Source organism: Augochlora pura, chromosome 11, assembly GCF_028453695.1.
Source record: "Augochlora pura isolate Apur16 chromosome 11, APUR_v2.2.1, whole genome shotgun sequence".
Classification (NCBI taxonomy): domain Eukaryota; kingdom Metazoa; phylum Arthropoda; class Insecta; order Hymenoptera; family Halictidae; genus Augochlora; species Augochlora pura.
Genome location: NC_135782.1, coordinates 18,125,038 through 18,138,525, shown reverse-complemented (window position 1 = coordinate 18,138,525; position 13,488 = coordinate 18,125,038). Strand labels below are relative to the sequence as shown.

General features: G+C 44.0%; 1 protein-coding gene across 1 annotated transcript in view; it reads right to left on the bottom strand.

Annotated features, from left to right (window-relative positions):
- The window catches only part of LOC144476782 (uncharacterized), a 454,423-nt gene that overhangs the window by 305,976 nt on the left and 134,959 nt on the right, over positions 1-13,488 (bottom strand). Inside the window, exon 3 of the mRNA XM_078194008.1 lies at positions 232-321. Coding sequence (XP_078050134.1) covers positions 232-321 — 90 coding nt within the window. The remainder of the gene's footprint in view (positions 1-231; positions 322-13,488) is intronic.

The window sequence follows — 13,488 nt, the reverse complement described above, 5'->3', positions numbered from 1 at the left end:
AATTTTCAACAGTCTGTATTTTACAAACTAATTCGAATTCAACAATCCGATGACATAAACCCTACCTATTTTACCTTCTACTACACTGTAGCAAAATTGCAGCAAGATCGTTTGTGCCTTTATATAAAAATTTACCAATAATTGAGTTAATAAATCGAGCAGCAAAATAGCGAGAAATTATAGTGAAATGGCAATAGCGAAACGGAGTATTTGGATCAAAGATTCACGTACCTCCCTAGACGTTGGTGCCCCCAGGACGCAGGGGCTGTCCGGGCGGCGGGGCGCACTGGCCCACCGCTTGCTCGAGAGCTCGCTCTCATCCTGAAACAATAAACGTGACCTGTAATTAGACAAGACGAAGGTAAAGGTGATAGACGGTTTGGTCTGATGAGCGCTATTATAGCAATCGTAATGGACCTCTCGGAAACGAATCTCGTTCTTCGCGGAATATTAGCAGGGAGCGGGGCAGCAATAATAAGAAAGATGGGTTCTAAGTCAAAGAAACATGCCCACATAGGTTGCGTGTTCTACGAACTCCAACAATATATCAAAACCAAACCATAGATGGCACACGTGCCTTCAAGCAGAAATTGAACAATTTAAAAAAAAATAGAATTTCTAAAAGATTTTTTATTAAACATTTAAAATACTTCAAAGAAGCAAGCACCAACAATTTCAATATAATAATAATAATAATTTTTAAAGACGGGGTATATAAAAAATCTAGCTTTTCTAATACGAATGTATAATATAAGCTAAAAGAAGTGGTACAGTTTCTTGGAGAAGAAAACGCCGGAGAAAGTCAAACACAGATCAGAATTTGCGGCGGAGAGTGCCGGCTTAATTAACAGTTTCAGCCGCGAGCGGCGTGAATTATTCGCCGGTTTGGCGCGCGGTAGAGCCGCGGCGGGAAACGTTTATGATTTACGAGCACTTAGCGATTGACGATCGGCGAACAGTGATTTTCCATTAAAACACCGTATCCGACGCCGCGGCCGCGGCGCCGCCAGTCGGATCGATACGTTCCGTCGGGTTTACGCGGTTTCAGAGACGAGTCCCCACGATAAGAACACCGCGACCTACACTCGCCGCCGTTTTACGACCGCCGGCATTTCGCGCGTTCTTCTACCGCTGCGTTTTTTCCCCGGTTTATCCGGCGTTTAACCGCGGCGTGCACGCAAACGCGGCGGAACTCGCCGCACGAGGGAAACGGCACCGCTGCGGCGACGCATGTACGTTTCGCCGCGATTTTCTGGCGATTGTATTCTGCGACACACTCTAATGGATCAATTAGGATAGTCCTCTCAGTCGAAATGTGATCAGGAATAATTAAGTTCCTGGCGCCGTCTAGGTGGCAGCAGGTGCGCGCCCTTTTGCGAACTCATACCCTTGCGTATAAAAACGTGCATACACCCTGCATGAAGCGATTAATTTTTAAGTGGTGAAGAGGGATCATTATTTTTAGGATACTCGAGGCATTAGATAGTAGTTAAAAAAATTATTTTTAAGAATTGCAAAAAGTTAAACCCTTTAGGATTAAGCAACTTTTGCTGAGCTTGGGACAATTATTTAACAAATGTATTCCGTACTTATTATATTCATAATAAGTAGCGGAATCTACAAATTTTTTAAGCAGTTTCATTTGCAACAAATTTATTCATTCCTACGTTTTTATTATTTATTAATCTGAAGACTGTAGACGTCGTAATTATCGCTCGAGCAGCTCTTTTATTATGCATGTGCGCCGTGCACGCGAGAGTTATTAAAACGTTAAAACAATTATGCCTGTCTCGTGACGCACACGAATTCTAGACGGTCGGAGACGCGGCCAATTACCGCTACAGTTTCTTACAGTTACCGCGGCGTTCGCGTCAACGTCAACGCGGAGAGTGACAATGTCGTAGGGAAACGACGCCGGCGGTAGTGGTGCATTACGCGAGGAAAATCCGGTGTTCCGCGGGATATATGCTATATACTCTGCTAGGTTTGCGTGCCGCGGAAACATGAATTCCTAATTAGAACTAATTAGTTACCCGGTCATCTGCATACGGTTCTATCCCCGTTCCCGCTGCGAAAAGTTGCGGGCCCGGATTACGGACGCGAGCATAATGGCTCCAACTTTCCTGGAAAAGCCGCGATGCGGCGGGAAAAGGCTTCACGTCGTTCATCGAGAACCTATCGGTTAGGTGATCTTACAATTTGGAATTCGTGGAAATTAAGAGACGATAATGTTGCATAAACGTGACAAGAATTTTTAAAAAAATAGAAGGAGAAGAGAAATGTGACAGATTGTCCGAGAAATGTTGCTATAGTGTTAACAAAATCATGCAGCAGTGTGCTAAAAGGTGTTGCAAGCAAGGTGACAATTTTTTAGCAATATTGCAAGCAAAGTTGCAATAATGTTCCAAAAATGTATCGCCAAACTTTCAACAATATTATAAAATATATAGCAACACTGTACGAAGAATGTAACAACAGTACAGCAAAAATATTTAACAAAAATGATACAGAAACGCATCAAAAATATTGCAAATATGTTAGGCCCGTGTTAAGCGAGGTTATGTCCGCGTTAGGTCGCAATATCTTCTCGCGGGCAAAGCGTCGCATCGATTTCAATCGCGGAAGCGATTCCAGCTGCATTCTCGCCGTGCCCGGTCATAATCGGCGTCGATTTTGTCAGCGGGGGAGGCGCAACACACACCTATATTTGGCGTCGTTAACGTGCCAGTGGCGCCGCGTCCATAGGTGCCGTTTCAATTCCAGCGGCAATCACGTCGCATTACAGAAAATAGGAGAAATCTAGCGAAAGTAAAACGTAACGGGCTGTTGCAATAACGCGGCGTAATAATGCGATATGTAATAATAATAACAAGAGGGATAATAACGCGTGGAAGGACTGCCGGGATACGTGCGAGATTTGCTTGTCGAACCGAGAGAGAAAGACAAAGAGAGAGACAGAGATAAAGGCAAAGACAGGGACAGAGGCAGAGATAGAGACAGTGATTGTGACAGGAACAGAGAGAGTGATAGTGACAGAGACAGAGACAGACACAGAAAGAGTGACAAAGACAGGGGCAGGGACAAAACAGACAAACAGACAGAGAGGCAGATACAAAGACAGGGATACATAGACAGACAAAAAGACAGAGACGAAGACAGGGACAAATAGACAGACAGACAGAGACAAAGACAGAGACATAGACAAAGACGGGGACAAATAGACAGGCAGACAGAGACAGAGACAAAGACAGGGACAGACAGTCAAACAGAGACAAAGACAGGGACAAGCAGACAGACAGAGACAGAGACAGAGACAGGCAGGCAGGCAAAGTCAAAGACAGGGACAGACAGACAGAGACAAAGACAATGACAGACAGACAGACAGAGACAAGGACAAGGACAGATAGAGAGACAGAGACAAATACAGTGACAGAGACAGAGCCAAAAACAGAGACAAAGACAGAGACAAGGACAAGGACAGAGACAAAGACAGAGGCAAAGACAGAGGCAAAGACAGAGACAGAGACAAAGACAGGGACAAATAGACAGGCAGGCAGACAAACAGACAGAGACATAGACAAAGACAGGGACAAATAGACAGAGACGAAGACATAGACAGGGACAAAGACATAGACAAACAGGCAGAGACAGACAGCGACAAATAGACAGACAGGCAGAGTTATAGACAGGGACAGACAGACAGAGATAAAGACAGTGACAGGCGGACAGAGATAAAGACAGTGACTGACAGAAAAACAAAGACAAGGACATGGGCAGACAGAGAGACAGAGTTAGACAGACAGACAGAGAGAGAGAGAGAGAGAGAGAGAGACAAAGACAGGGACAGACAGACAGAGACAGAGAGAGAAAGGGTCCCGGAGTGGGGAGTCGACCATACTTATCGATTACTTATCGAATCCGCGCGTAACTTGAAAGAAGAATCGCGAGCTGGTCCGGCAAAAAGCTCGGGCAAACACCTGTTGGCAAACACCGGGTATCTCAACACAAGAGGTTTCGCAACACGGCATTGCGCCGACGTTAGCTAAAGTGGCAACACGATGAACGTGTTCAACAGGATCGTTGCGCGGGCGCGATTAAATGCAAATGAGCGGCGCGTAAAAATGATGCCCGAACAGGAAAATTCCTAATTAACGATCGGCGGCGCTGCTCGCGGGCTAGGTGCCTCTTAATTATCAGGGAGCGCGCGCTGATGCCCGATCCGCGTTTATGAACGCGGGCGCATGATCAAGAGAAAGAGAGAGAGAGAGAGAGAGAGAGAGAGGCGTGCGCGCACGCACTCGGCCAGTTCCCACGCCGTCTTTAACTCGTTAATGGATTAGAGCTTTTAAAAAGCTCCGGAGTCGAAGGTGTCTCGGGCTGCGTAATCCGTTGCATACACGAGCGCTGCCCGTTACGCGAATCGGCCGGACGATAAATTATAACTTTCGGCCGTAAAAACGATACTATGAAAGTGATTTGCAACAGGGCCTCCTACTCCACGAGATACGCGCTTAGACGAATCCCTCCCCACCACTAGTTCGACGGCGCCAGGTGGGACGGCTTTGGAAATAATGTATGAATTCATCGACGAATGCGAGACCGTCCGCTCGCCGTGTACCGCCGCCAGGCAATAAGGAGGTGAAACGGTTGCGCAACAACAGGCATTAGCTGAATATTTATTGCGTTAATCGCGAGCCGCTGATTACGCGGCCAGTCGGTACCATTTTCAGAAAAAGCCGAGCAAAACGCGGCTTTTCTAAGCTTTATTATTCAAACGTCGAGTATTTAGTAAATACAGATAAAAATTAATTGCTACAGATTTATAGCAAACGCTAAGGTAATTGAAAACTACATGACCAGCAACAAGTCGATATTCAATCGACTCCACGTTGCTTAATAAATTTTTCTATGAATTACCACTACATTAGATTTAAAGAGCAAAGTCTCCCCTTTAAAAAGAGTAGCTAAAATCCTCTCTACGATTTTTTCCTTCCATTTTATGACACTTTGAATGACGAGCATCGACCTCGACGCTGCTACAGATTTCACCAAAATCACGCGAAACTGAAACGTCTGCTCAACGCTCACTACATTTTTTCCGGCACTCGGACCAACGCGAATTTAAAGATCAAAGTCTCCTCTTTCCAAAAAGGTCGCGCAAATCCATCGTACGATTTTTTGAAAAAGTTTTATCGCACTTTGAATGACAAGTGTAAAGTTTGGAATCCTACGCATGGCACAGTGGGTTAAAATCTCTGTTAAGGTTAGAAAACTGAAAATCCATTTGGAAAAACACTATTGTGATAATCCAATAATTAGTAAGCTGCTGAGAGAGTATGTGGGACTAGGATCGCGACATCTGTCGATGAGGAGCAGAAACAAGTGCTGCTCCGTGCGTGTAGTCGTGCGTGCTTCGTCGTACCCTGTGGTCCACGTGGTTCCCGTGGTTTCGTTCTTTTCCCCCGAATAATCAAAGCTTCCTTGCCAAATTTTATGTTCTGTGCATCAATAATGCCAATACGAAATATACACCACGTTTTTACAATCTTCATAAAAGACCCTCCCGATTCACATAACCTCATAGGCGTCGTTGCGGCGCGCTAGTTGTCAATAACATTGCGCAACGTTCCCCGCGAGCATCGCCCTCAGCAAATTCGCCGGGAGTTCCCACAAATTCTGCAAAGAATTCGGCTATTCATACGGGACACCGGCGTAGCGGACTGTTGCGGAAGACACGGGGCCCCGGGGGCTGACGTGATTCACATCGTGCACGCGAATAGCGGTAGTTGCTCGTACAGTAAACATCGGGAATATTGGTATAATATGTAGATCTAAGCGTGTACGTGGGTTGTCGGTAATGCCCCCATAAATCAAGGCCCTCCATTGTTTTCCTTCATTGAATGACCCGAGCGCCGGGTTTCTGCGCACGGTAGTCCTCCGCCGCATTCCATATTTCTGTACGGAATATTACCGGCGCGTCGCGGCATCGCGGCATAAATCCGACCGTTTCGAGCATTTAGACTTTCTTGCTGGGAGTTCACCGCCGGCGAATCCTTCCACGGGCATCCGGGCTCGGAACAGGTGCGGAGACCCCCTGTAATCGACTGGGCCCAGCTTTACAGCCCGTAAATTATACCCTGATGAACGTTCAACCTGACAGTGGTCTACCTGGGCGCACAGTGTTTCGAGCGCGATAAAGTCCGCAGGAAAAATCGTACATTGATTTTCTTGGGTTGGTTCGAAAGAGGAGACTTTGATCTTTAAATTCACGTTGGTCCGAGTGCCGGAAAAAATTTTTTGAGCTTTGGGCAGACGTTTTAGTTTCGCGTCATTTCTTGTGAAAACTGTAACAGCGTCGAGGTCGATACTCGTCATTCAAAATATCATTGAATGGTAGGAAAAAATCGTAGAGAGGATTTTAGGTACTCTTTTTAAAGGGGAGACTTTGCTCTTTAAATCTACTGCAGTTTCATTCCGAAAAAAAATTTATTAAAGATTTTACAGCCGTTTAAGTTTCGCAAGAATTTCAGGAAAAGCTACTTTAATGGAAATAGCTGAGAAAATAAAAATTGCAAAGATTCTAAATTCTTTGTCATAGGAACAGCTTGCATTTTTCTCCTTTTTACAAGCCATTTGCAATAACTCTTCTCGCGAAATCTTCCGAGAGCGCCTGAAATTCCTTATATCCGCGGCTTGCATCCGCAATGCAGAAGCCCGGGCCATAACTCCGGCGCATAATAATCCGAAAATATCGCGGGCACGTATAAAGGGGATCTATAAACATTGTGCCATTGGCACGCAATACGGAATGGTATCGTAAAGAGATAGAAAAAAGAGCGGAAGTGAAGCAGGTCGCCGGAGCATGAGTCACAAGCAGGATATAATGATGACATATGTCACGGTGCTAATAGCAGGACCCCGATACGATCATGCTGGGCGACACGCCCGCTATGAAATCGCCAGAACTGACCCCCGACAGCGTGCATTATTAATTTTATTTTGTTTATATAACATTTTTTATTTTTTGTAGCACGGTCTTTCTTAAATACCCAAGTTTTTAAAATTTTATTTTACCTTATTTGAATTTTTACAATTTTTACAATTTTCAGAATATATGTACAATTATTCAACTAAATAGTTTAAATAAAAAATAGAGCTTTTCAGTCCACAGGAGATATAAAATATATTTTTGGTCCAATCGTAATAATAAAATGTTTCTAATTAAACAAAAGTATAATAAATACGTGTACAAAGTTTCAGTCTAATTAAATCTATAGTGCTCTTTTTAAGTAAACCTATTTAAAACGAATATTTTCGACCAGTAGAGGCAGTTCCCCCTATAAGGGCTCTTATCAAGAAAATTATTCGATCCGGCTGTAAAAACCGGTTAAACGATCCCGTGATGGTCCTCCTCATTCCCCGGGGTGTCGTAATAAATTCAGTCCACACGGGTGGAGGCACCTGAATGGCTGTGCTTAAATATTTCCGTCATTTGTGCCAGCGAGGAGAGACTTTTTTCGGACAAACTTGCAATATTCCGGACCCCTTGGTGCACCATAATAGCGACTTTGAAAGATTTTAAGCATTCGTTTATTTACTGCGATGGCCAACGAAAATTATTACAGCTGTTATTACACGATGTTGTTTCGTTCGAGACTTTATATACTTCTCTGTAAAATAAAAATAACAATCATTGTTGAATTGCAATTCCTTACCTAAATTCTCTTTTTTTTTCAGAAAAGTCTCAAATTATACTGGCCAAATTAATCTTAACAACGGTGTTAAAAAAAGCAGAATTAATATCCTCTTTAATTAAAAATATTTACAGACATAGTAAATGTATGTGTTCTGTTTTAAATAAATTTTTTAAATTGTCACACGTTCACAGGAAGTCTCTCCACTTTCTTTCTTCATTACGTTATCAGAAAAATCATCCTCGTAAATCATCGTCAGCATGACGACGACCAGTAATCGCAAGAATCGATACCATAAACTAATAAATGCACTGAAAGCTGCCCACGACCATTAACACGTGTGAAAATCTTTTATGACCAAGCTAATAGACACCATAAAAGATACGATTCAGTTCCGTTTGACCCTTCGCCAAACTGTGCCGATTTTACGCGTTTTTATTTTGCACGGAAAACCGCGGTCTAATAATCAGATTAATTGACTATAGATTTAAGTATAGAAAATACCACGTGGACAGAGCTTTCTCATGGCAGGAAAAAAGGAAGCGATTTATTGGAGCAAGCAGATTTTTATTCACATTGCTATAGTTCAGTAAAAAATGGCTAATAATAAAAATACAAATTGTAGGTTATGGAGGTCTTTATTTTGGTGAGGTTCTAGGTTAGGTCTGGGTAAAAAGACCTAAGTAAAAAAATTTCTAAATTAAATTCCCTAATACAAGAAGGACCATGGAAGTCCCTGGAGCACATAACCTCTCCCTCGCGTTGCTATAGTGCAAATGACAGAACTCTATCTTCGACAAAAGATGAAATCTTCCCAAATAAATTAGCATAAGTTCCAACCCAATGCTCCCCTCGTCCTAGGATCATCGCCGAATCGCGCCACTCGCAGGCGACTTTTAATTGATCGTGTTGCGTCAGCTAATGCGTCGCTAATCAGCCGACAAAACTCGGTTAACACGCGGCGCGACAAGGAGAGCGCGGCAATTATTATTAATTACAGCGTGTAGCCGCGAGCGGAGATTGACAGCTTCCATATTTAAACTGAAATCTCCCCCCTCTTGTTATGTAATTGCGGCAGCCACAGCTTCCATTAGATTCTCTGCTCTGCTCACGGAGCGCTGACAACACGTGCCACACTTCTGCCGCATGATTTGCGTTACGTGCGCCGTGCATCTACGTTTTACACGTAGAAACTGTTCACCCGGCTCGCCTCCGCTCCGTTTCGTGGTTGCGCTACCCGGGAGGCTGTGCGCGCCACGGAGACTTTCACCGCGCGCCCGCGACGGCGGAAAAAAAAACGGAGGACGTGGCCAGACTGTTTCTGTCTGGGGAAATTAAAAGCCCGCGTTCGGTCGTCACGATTTTCCGATCGGCTCTTCCGTTTCCCTTAGGGACGTAACTTGATACGCTGAGCCACGAGAGGCAGAGTATACATTTTTGTACGCCTGCTTTATTTCAGAGCATTTCGCGGTGTAATTTACTCGAGAAGATGGCTCGCTATAACTATGATTAACTATAGACCTCCAAAAACTATGCTGATACAAATTATTCCACCTTTAGCAAGCTTTAAACTTTTTAGCTCTGATCCAGCTGAACGTATGCAGAGAGCTTTGTTTTATAGAACAGTAGCATCTGCAAGAAGGATTTTTGTTAATTCGAAAGACAAAGCTTGTAATTAGCAAAAAATGTTTGACCTTTAATAACCTTCAAAACTTTTATGCTCCGATCAGCTTCAAATTTTGCAGGTAGCTCTGTTTTATTAAAACGCAAGGTTTTCGAGAAGGATTTCTCAATATTGCAGATAGAAGACAAGATTTTATAAAGAATATATTCTTGGTATAATATCGTTCTCTGCTTTATCGATTTTTGAGTATGGTTTCTGTTTACCGCTGCGTTGAAGCGGAGGGTTCTATTACGCAAACGACTCAGACTCCTCTCTGAAACATTACAAAAATCCGCGTGCTCTACGAGAGACACTTCGAAACGCCAAACCGAACAGCGATTATGTAGACAGCCGAGCGAGAGGAGTCGCGCCGGTTCATGCAAGTAGAACACGGCACGTGTTGTCAGACTCGGTGTGTACGTGACCGAGGCAGTTGCGCGCGCGGGTTTCCTTTCGTTGCGGCGGCGGGACGTGCTCGAAAGAAATGTTAAAATCACGATCGGGCCCCGTGTTAAACGCGGACCTATCGCAATTCGATGCTCCGGTATCGTCTTGGCCGCGATGAAAGTGAAACGTTGTTCGGTGGAAGATAACCCCGGCTGTACTCGAACGAGACTTATCTAACGAGCATGATCGTGCCTGTGGATCGCTCGATGCTGCACGGTGAAGCTGAGTGCGCTTTTGAAATATTTGGACAGCAATTAGCCCTGATTAATTGCAGCGGTTGTCAATTACGCTCCTTTCTTTTTTCCCCTTGGAAGTAACATGTTAGTATGAGGTCTAATTTTATGCGGTAGAGACTCTATGCTCCTAGAGTTGATCTTTCGTAATAGGTGCATTAATGTAGCAATAATTGTTTAGGGTTCTGATGATATAATATTAAAAATGTTGGCAAGGTTTTTCACGACAAGTGTTTCTATTTTTCTTTGCAGTAGAGCAAGTGTATATGATTTTAGATAATTCCTAAATTATTTGTGAGACAATTTGGACATGTCACGTGACGTGGTGGACTTATAGGGACACTATGACCCCCTACTCCGCTCTGCAGCGCTAATCAGCAGTCGTCTACACGTCAGGTGACCCATCCCCACTCCTTCTATCTAACATCTGGCAACTATGGACTGTAATTCCTCAACAAATAATAATTGCAACACAGTAAGATCATCGTTATACTCGAAAGCAACTTTCGCAGCTTTAGCTAAAAGGCGACCATCGACGTCTGCGTTTCCCCATGGCAAAGATCACGGGGCGCCAATGGCTCGTGAATCACAGCGAGACACTCGAATGGTGGAATTACAATGCACCACTCGTAATTTGTAACTAATATCAGGCATCAAGCATCCGCAGAGAAAAAATGTTAAAGGATATCTTCTTACCGTTGCAACGTTCTCGCGAGCAGCGCGCGCAGGTTTTTTGATATTGTAATTACACGGTAAAGATATTTCGAGGCTTCTCGGGTTTCGTCGGCCGCGGCGTTACGGGGCACCGTAAAACAATGCGCACACCCGCCGCGCACGGTGTAACAATGTGTCTTGGCGCCACAATGGCACCGCGCTCGCGCGTATCCGTGTGCGCGCTTAAACTTCATCGAAACCGCGAACAACAATGACTTTCTCCGCGAAAGGAGGAAGTCCAAGTGGCTGCGAGTGTTCACTGTTCTCGTGACGCTCCTGTTCGATCGACGAGAAAAAAATCAATTATTTATCTGGAGCTGGATACCACTGTGGGATGGTGAAAGGAGGGAACTGTCATGGGGTCCCGTAGGGGATGCATCGCGAGGTTGACTCTTGGACCTACCCTATAAGTAGATAACTTAACTCTTTGAACTCTGGAGCTTTCTGGAATTTAATTGACCAGCTTCTCAGCGCTGTTTTGTTGTAAAAAGGAGTATACATTTATTATATATTTGTCGAAAAATTAATATTTTATTTTTATAATTTTTGTACAGTGGAATAAACTTTGAAATAGTCCCCAACCTGCACTGCAGACTGATTTCTGCATCTTAATAGTTTTATTATATTTTATCAATGATATTTTTATTAATAAAAGTTAATTTCCTCTGAGAGGAGATATTCGAGTGATAGAATTACCATGTCCCCTGAGAGACGACAGCAGAGTATAAAGGGTTAAAAATGAAGTAATAACGTTTTGTTTCTATTTTAGGTTAGACCTAACCTAGCACAGACCTAAATTACTAAACTAAAAATATCAAAACGATTTCTCATAGCACCAGAAACAAAATAAATATTACTTCAACCCTAAGGAACAAAGGCAAGGATTATTACTTTACAAAGACAGCTTCGTAACAGCCACTGAAAAGTTAACAATCATTCGACGACAGCGCAGCGAAAATTACATTGTAGGTACATAGTCACGTGGCAGAAGTCGTCAGAAAGAAATCGCTCATGAAAATAGAATTAGCGAACCGCGACACACCACTTATCGGTATCGCAGTTATGGTTGATTATATATAGGGGCGATTTATCGCCAGTTAGGGTGGTTCAACCCTCCGAACTCCGTGTCAATGGCACGGAGTCCAGCGCTGCCGATAATTTATTATTGCTGGAGAAATGGAAGCCGCCGATCTATTAGCACGTTCGACAATAACAGCACCGGCGGTAAAGTAACCTAAGTGGTTGGGTAACGTCAATACCTCGACCGCCTACGCAGGCCTCTCGTACAGGTGTGCGCACCTGTGTGCGTGATTATACCCTGTTGACGATTCGCCTATTCAACCGGCATCGATCGCTATGCGATTCCGCGGCACAAAAGTCCCCGGATAACGCGGAGGACGCACAATGGAACACGGTCACGTGATTCGATAATAACGCGAACGAGATTCGCGTGCTCGGGCGATGATTGACGCGTTAATAGAATGTCAAGCGAGTTTCGTTGGTTTCGCGACGCGAGAAATTGGAATCGAGTTTTCACTTTTGCTTTATGATTTATCGTCGTAAGCGTTTGATTATATTATCAACAATCACTATAGTATATATAGATAACTGATGTTTTATGTTGTAAAGGATGATTGCTCGTGTGATTTGAAGCAACTTTTTCCTTTGCAGAAATGTTCTACGAGCCTTCGTTGCGGAGTTATTAAAGAAAAACGTGGACCAATCAGATAGCGTGACGCGCAGCGGGGGCGTGGCGCTAATAGTCACCGCGCCTTAATTAGTCAGCGTTTATCGCCGATATCTCGTAAACAAAGGCTTGTAGAACATTTCTGCAAAGGGAAAAGTTGCTTCAAATCACCTGAAGCATCACCGTTCCAAATTTAAAAATTGTTCTGAGACATTTTACATAACTATAATATTTTTAAATCTTTTTTTTATCTGCTGTCCCTCTGTATACGTTCGACGAGAGGATAAAGATCCCGCCCATGGGTAATATCATTATCCTGCCGAATTTCGACCGGCTCTTTATCGAGGCAAGACGACTTGGGGTCACGCAGGGTCGACGAAAGCTCGCAGCCGGCTAATTACAGCGACGATAATCGTCGGTGTGGCGTTACGAAATATTGAATGTATCGGAACGATTACCTGGGGAGGGGGAGGCCCGAAACCGCCACTTTGCCACAATAAACGATGTGGAGTCGTGACGCGGTCGGGCCTCTTTACGGTCGCGGATTCGGCATTAAGGGCAATAACGCCCACGCACGGCACGTCCCGTGAACGGCCGGCATAAAAATCGCGTTTTAAAAGCCGCGTCTTTTTATCCAGGGCTATTGTATTCCGAAAGAGAAATTACGCGAGCGCGCGTTGCTTCTGCGAAAAACGATCCGTTGCCCCTGATCTTACCCGCAAGGAGATTACAGGTGGGGATGGGGGGTTACACCGAATTCGTGACCGCGATCCATCCGAAAATTACGGTGCAAATTATCCGCGGCCGTGCTCTGCTCCGTATTAACGATTCCGCCAAATGGTTACATATTAATAACGTTAAGAACGGTGCCCGGGCGTACTTAATCGTGAACTGGGTTGGATGATGCCGTACCGATTACTACGATCCGCACGGTTCTTAATTCGTCCGGCAATTTTTGACGGGAACCGCTGCGGAGGGTATTCATTTTGTAAATTGACGCAGATATTATTATAACAAATACTTTAATAATTTATTTAAACATATAAATAT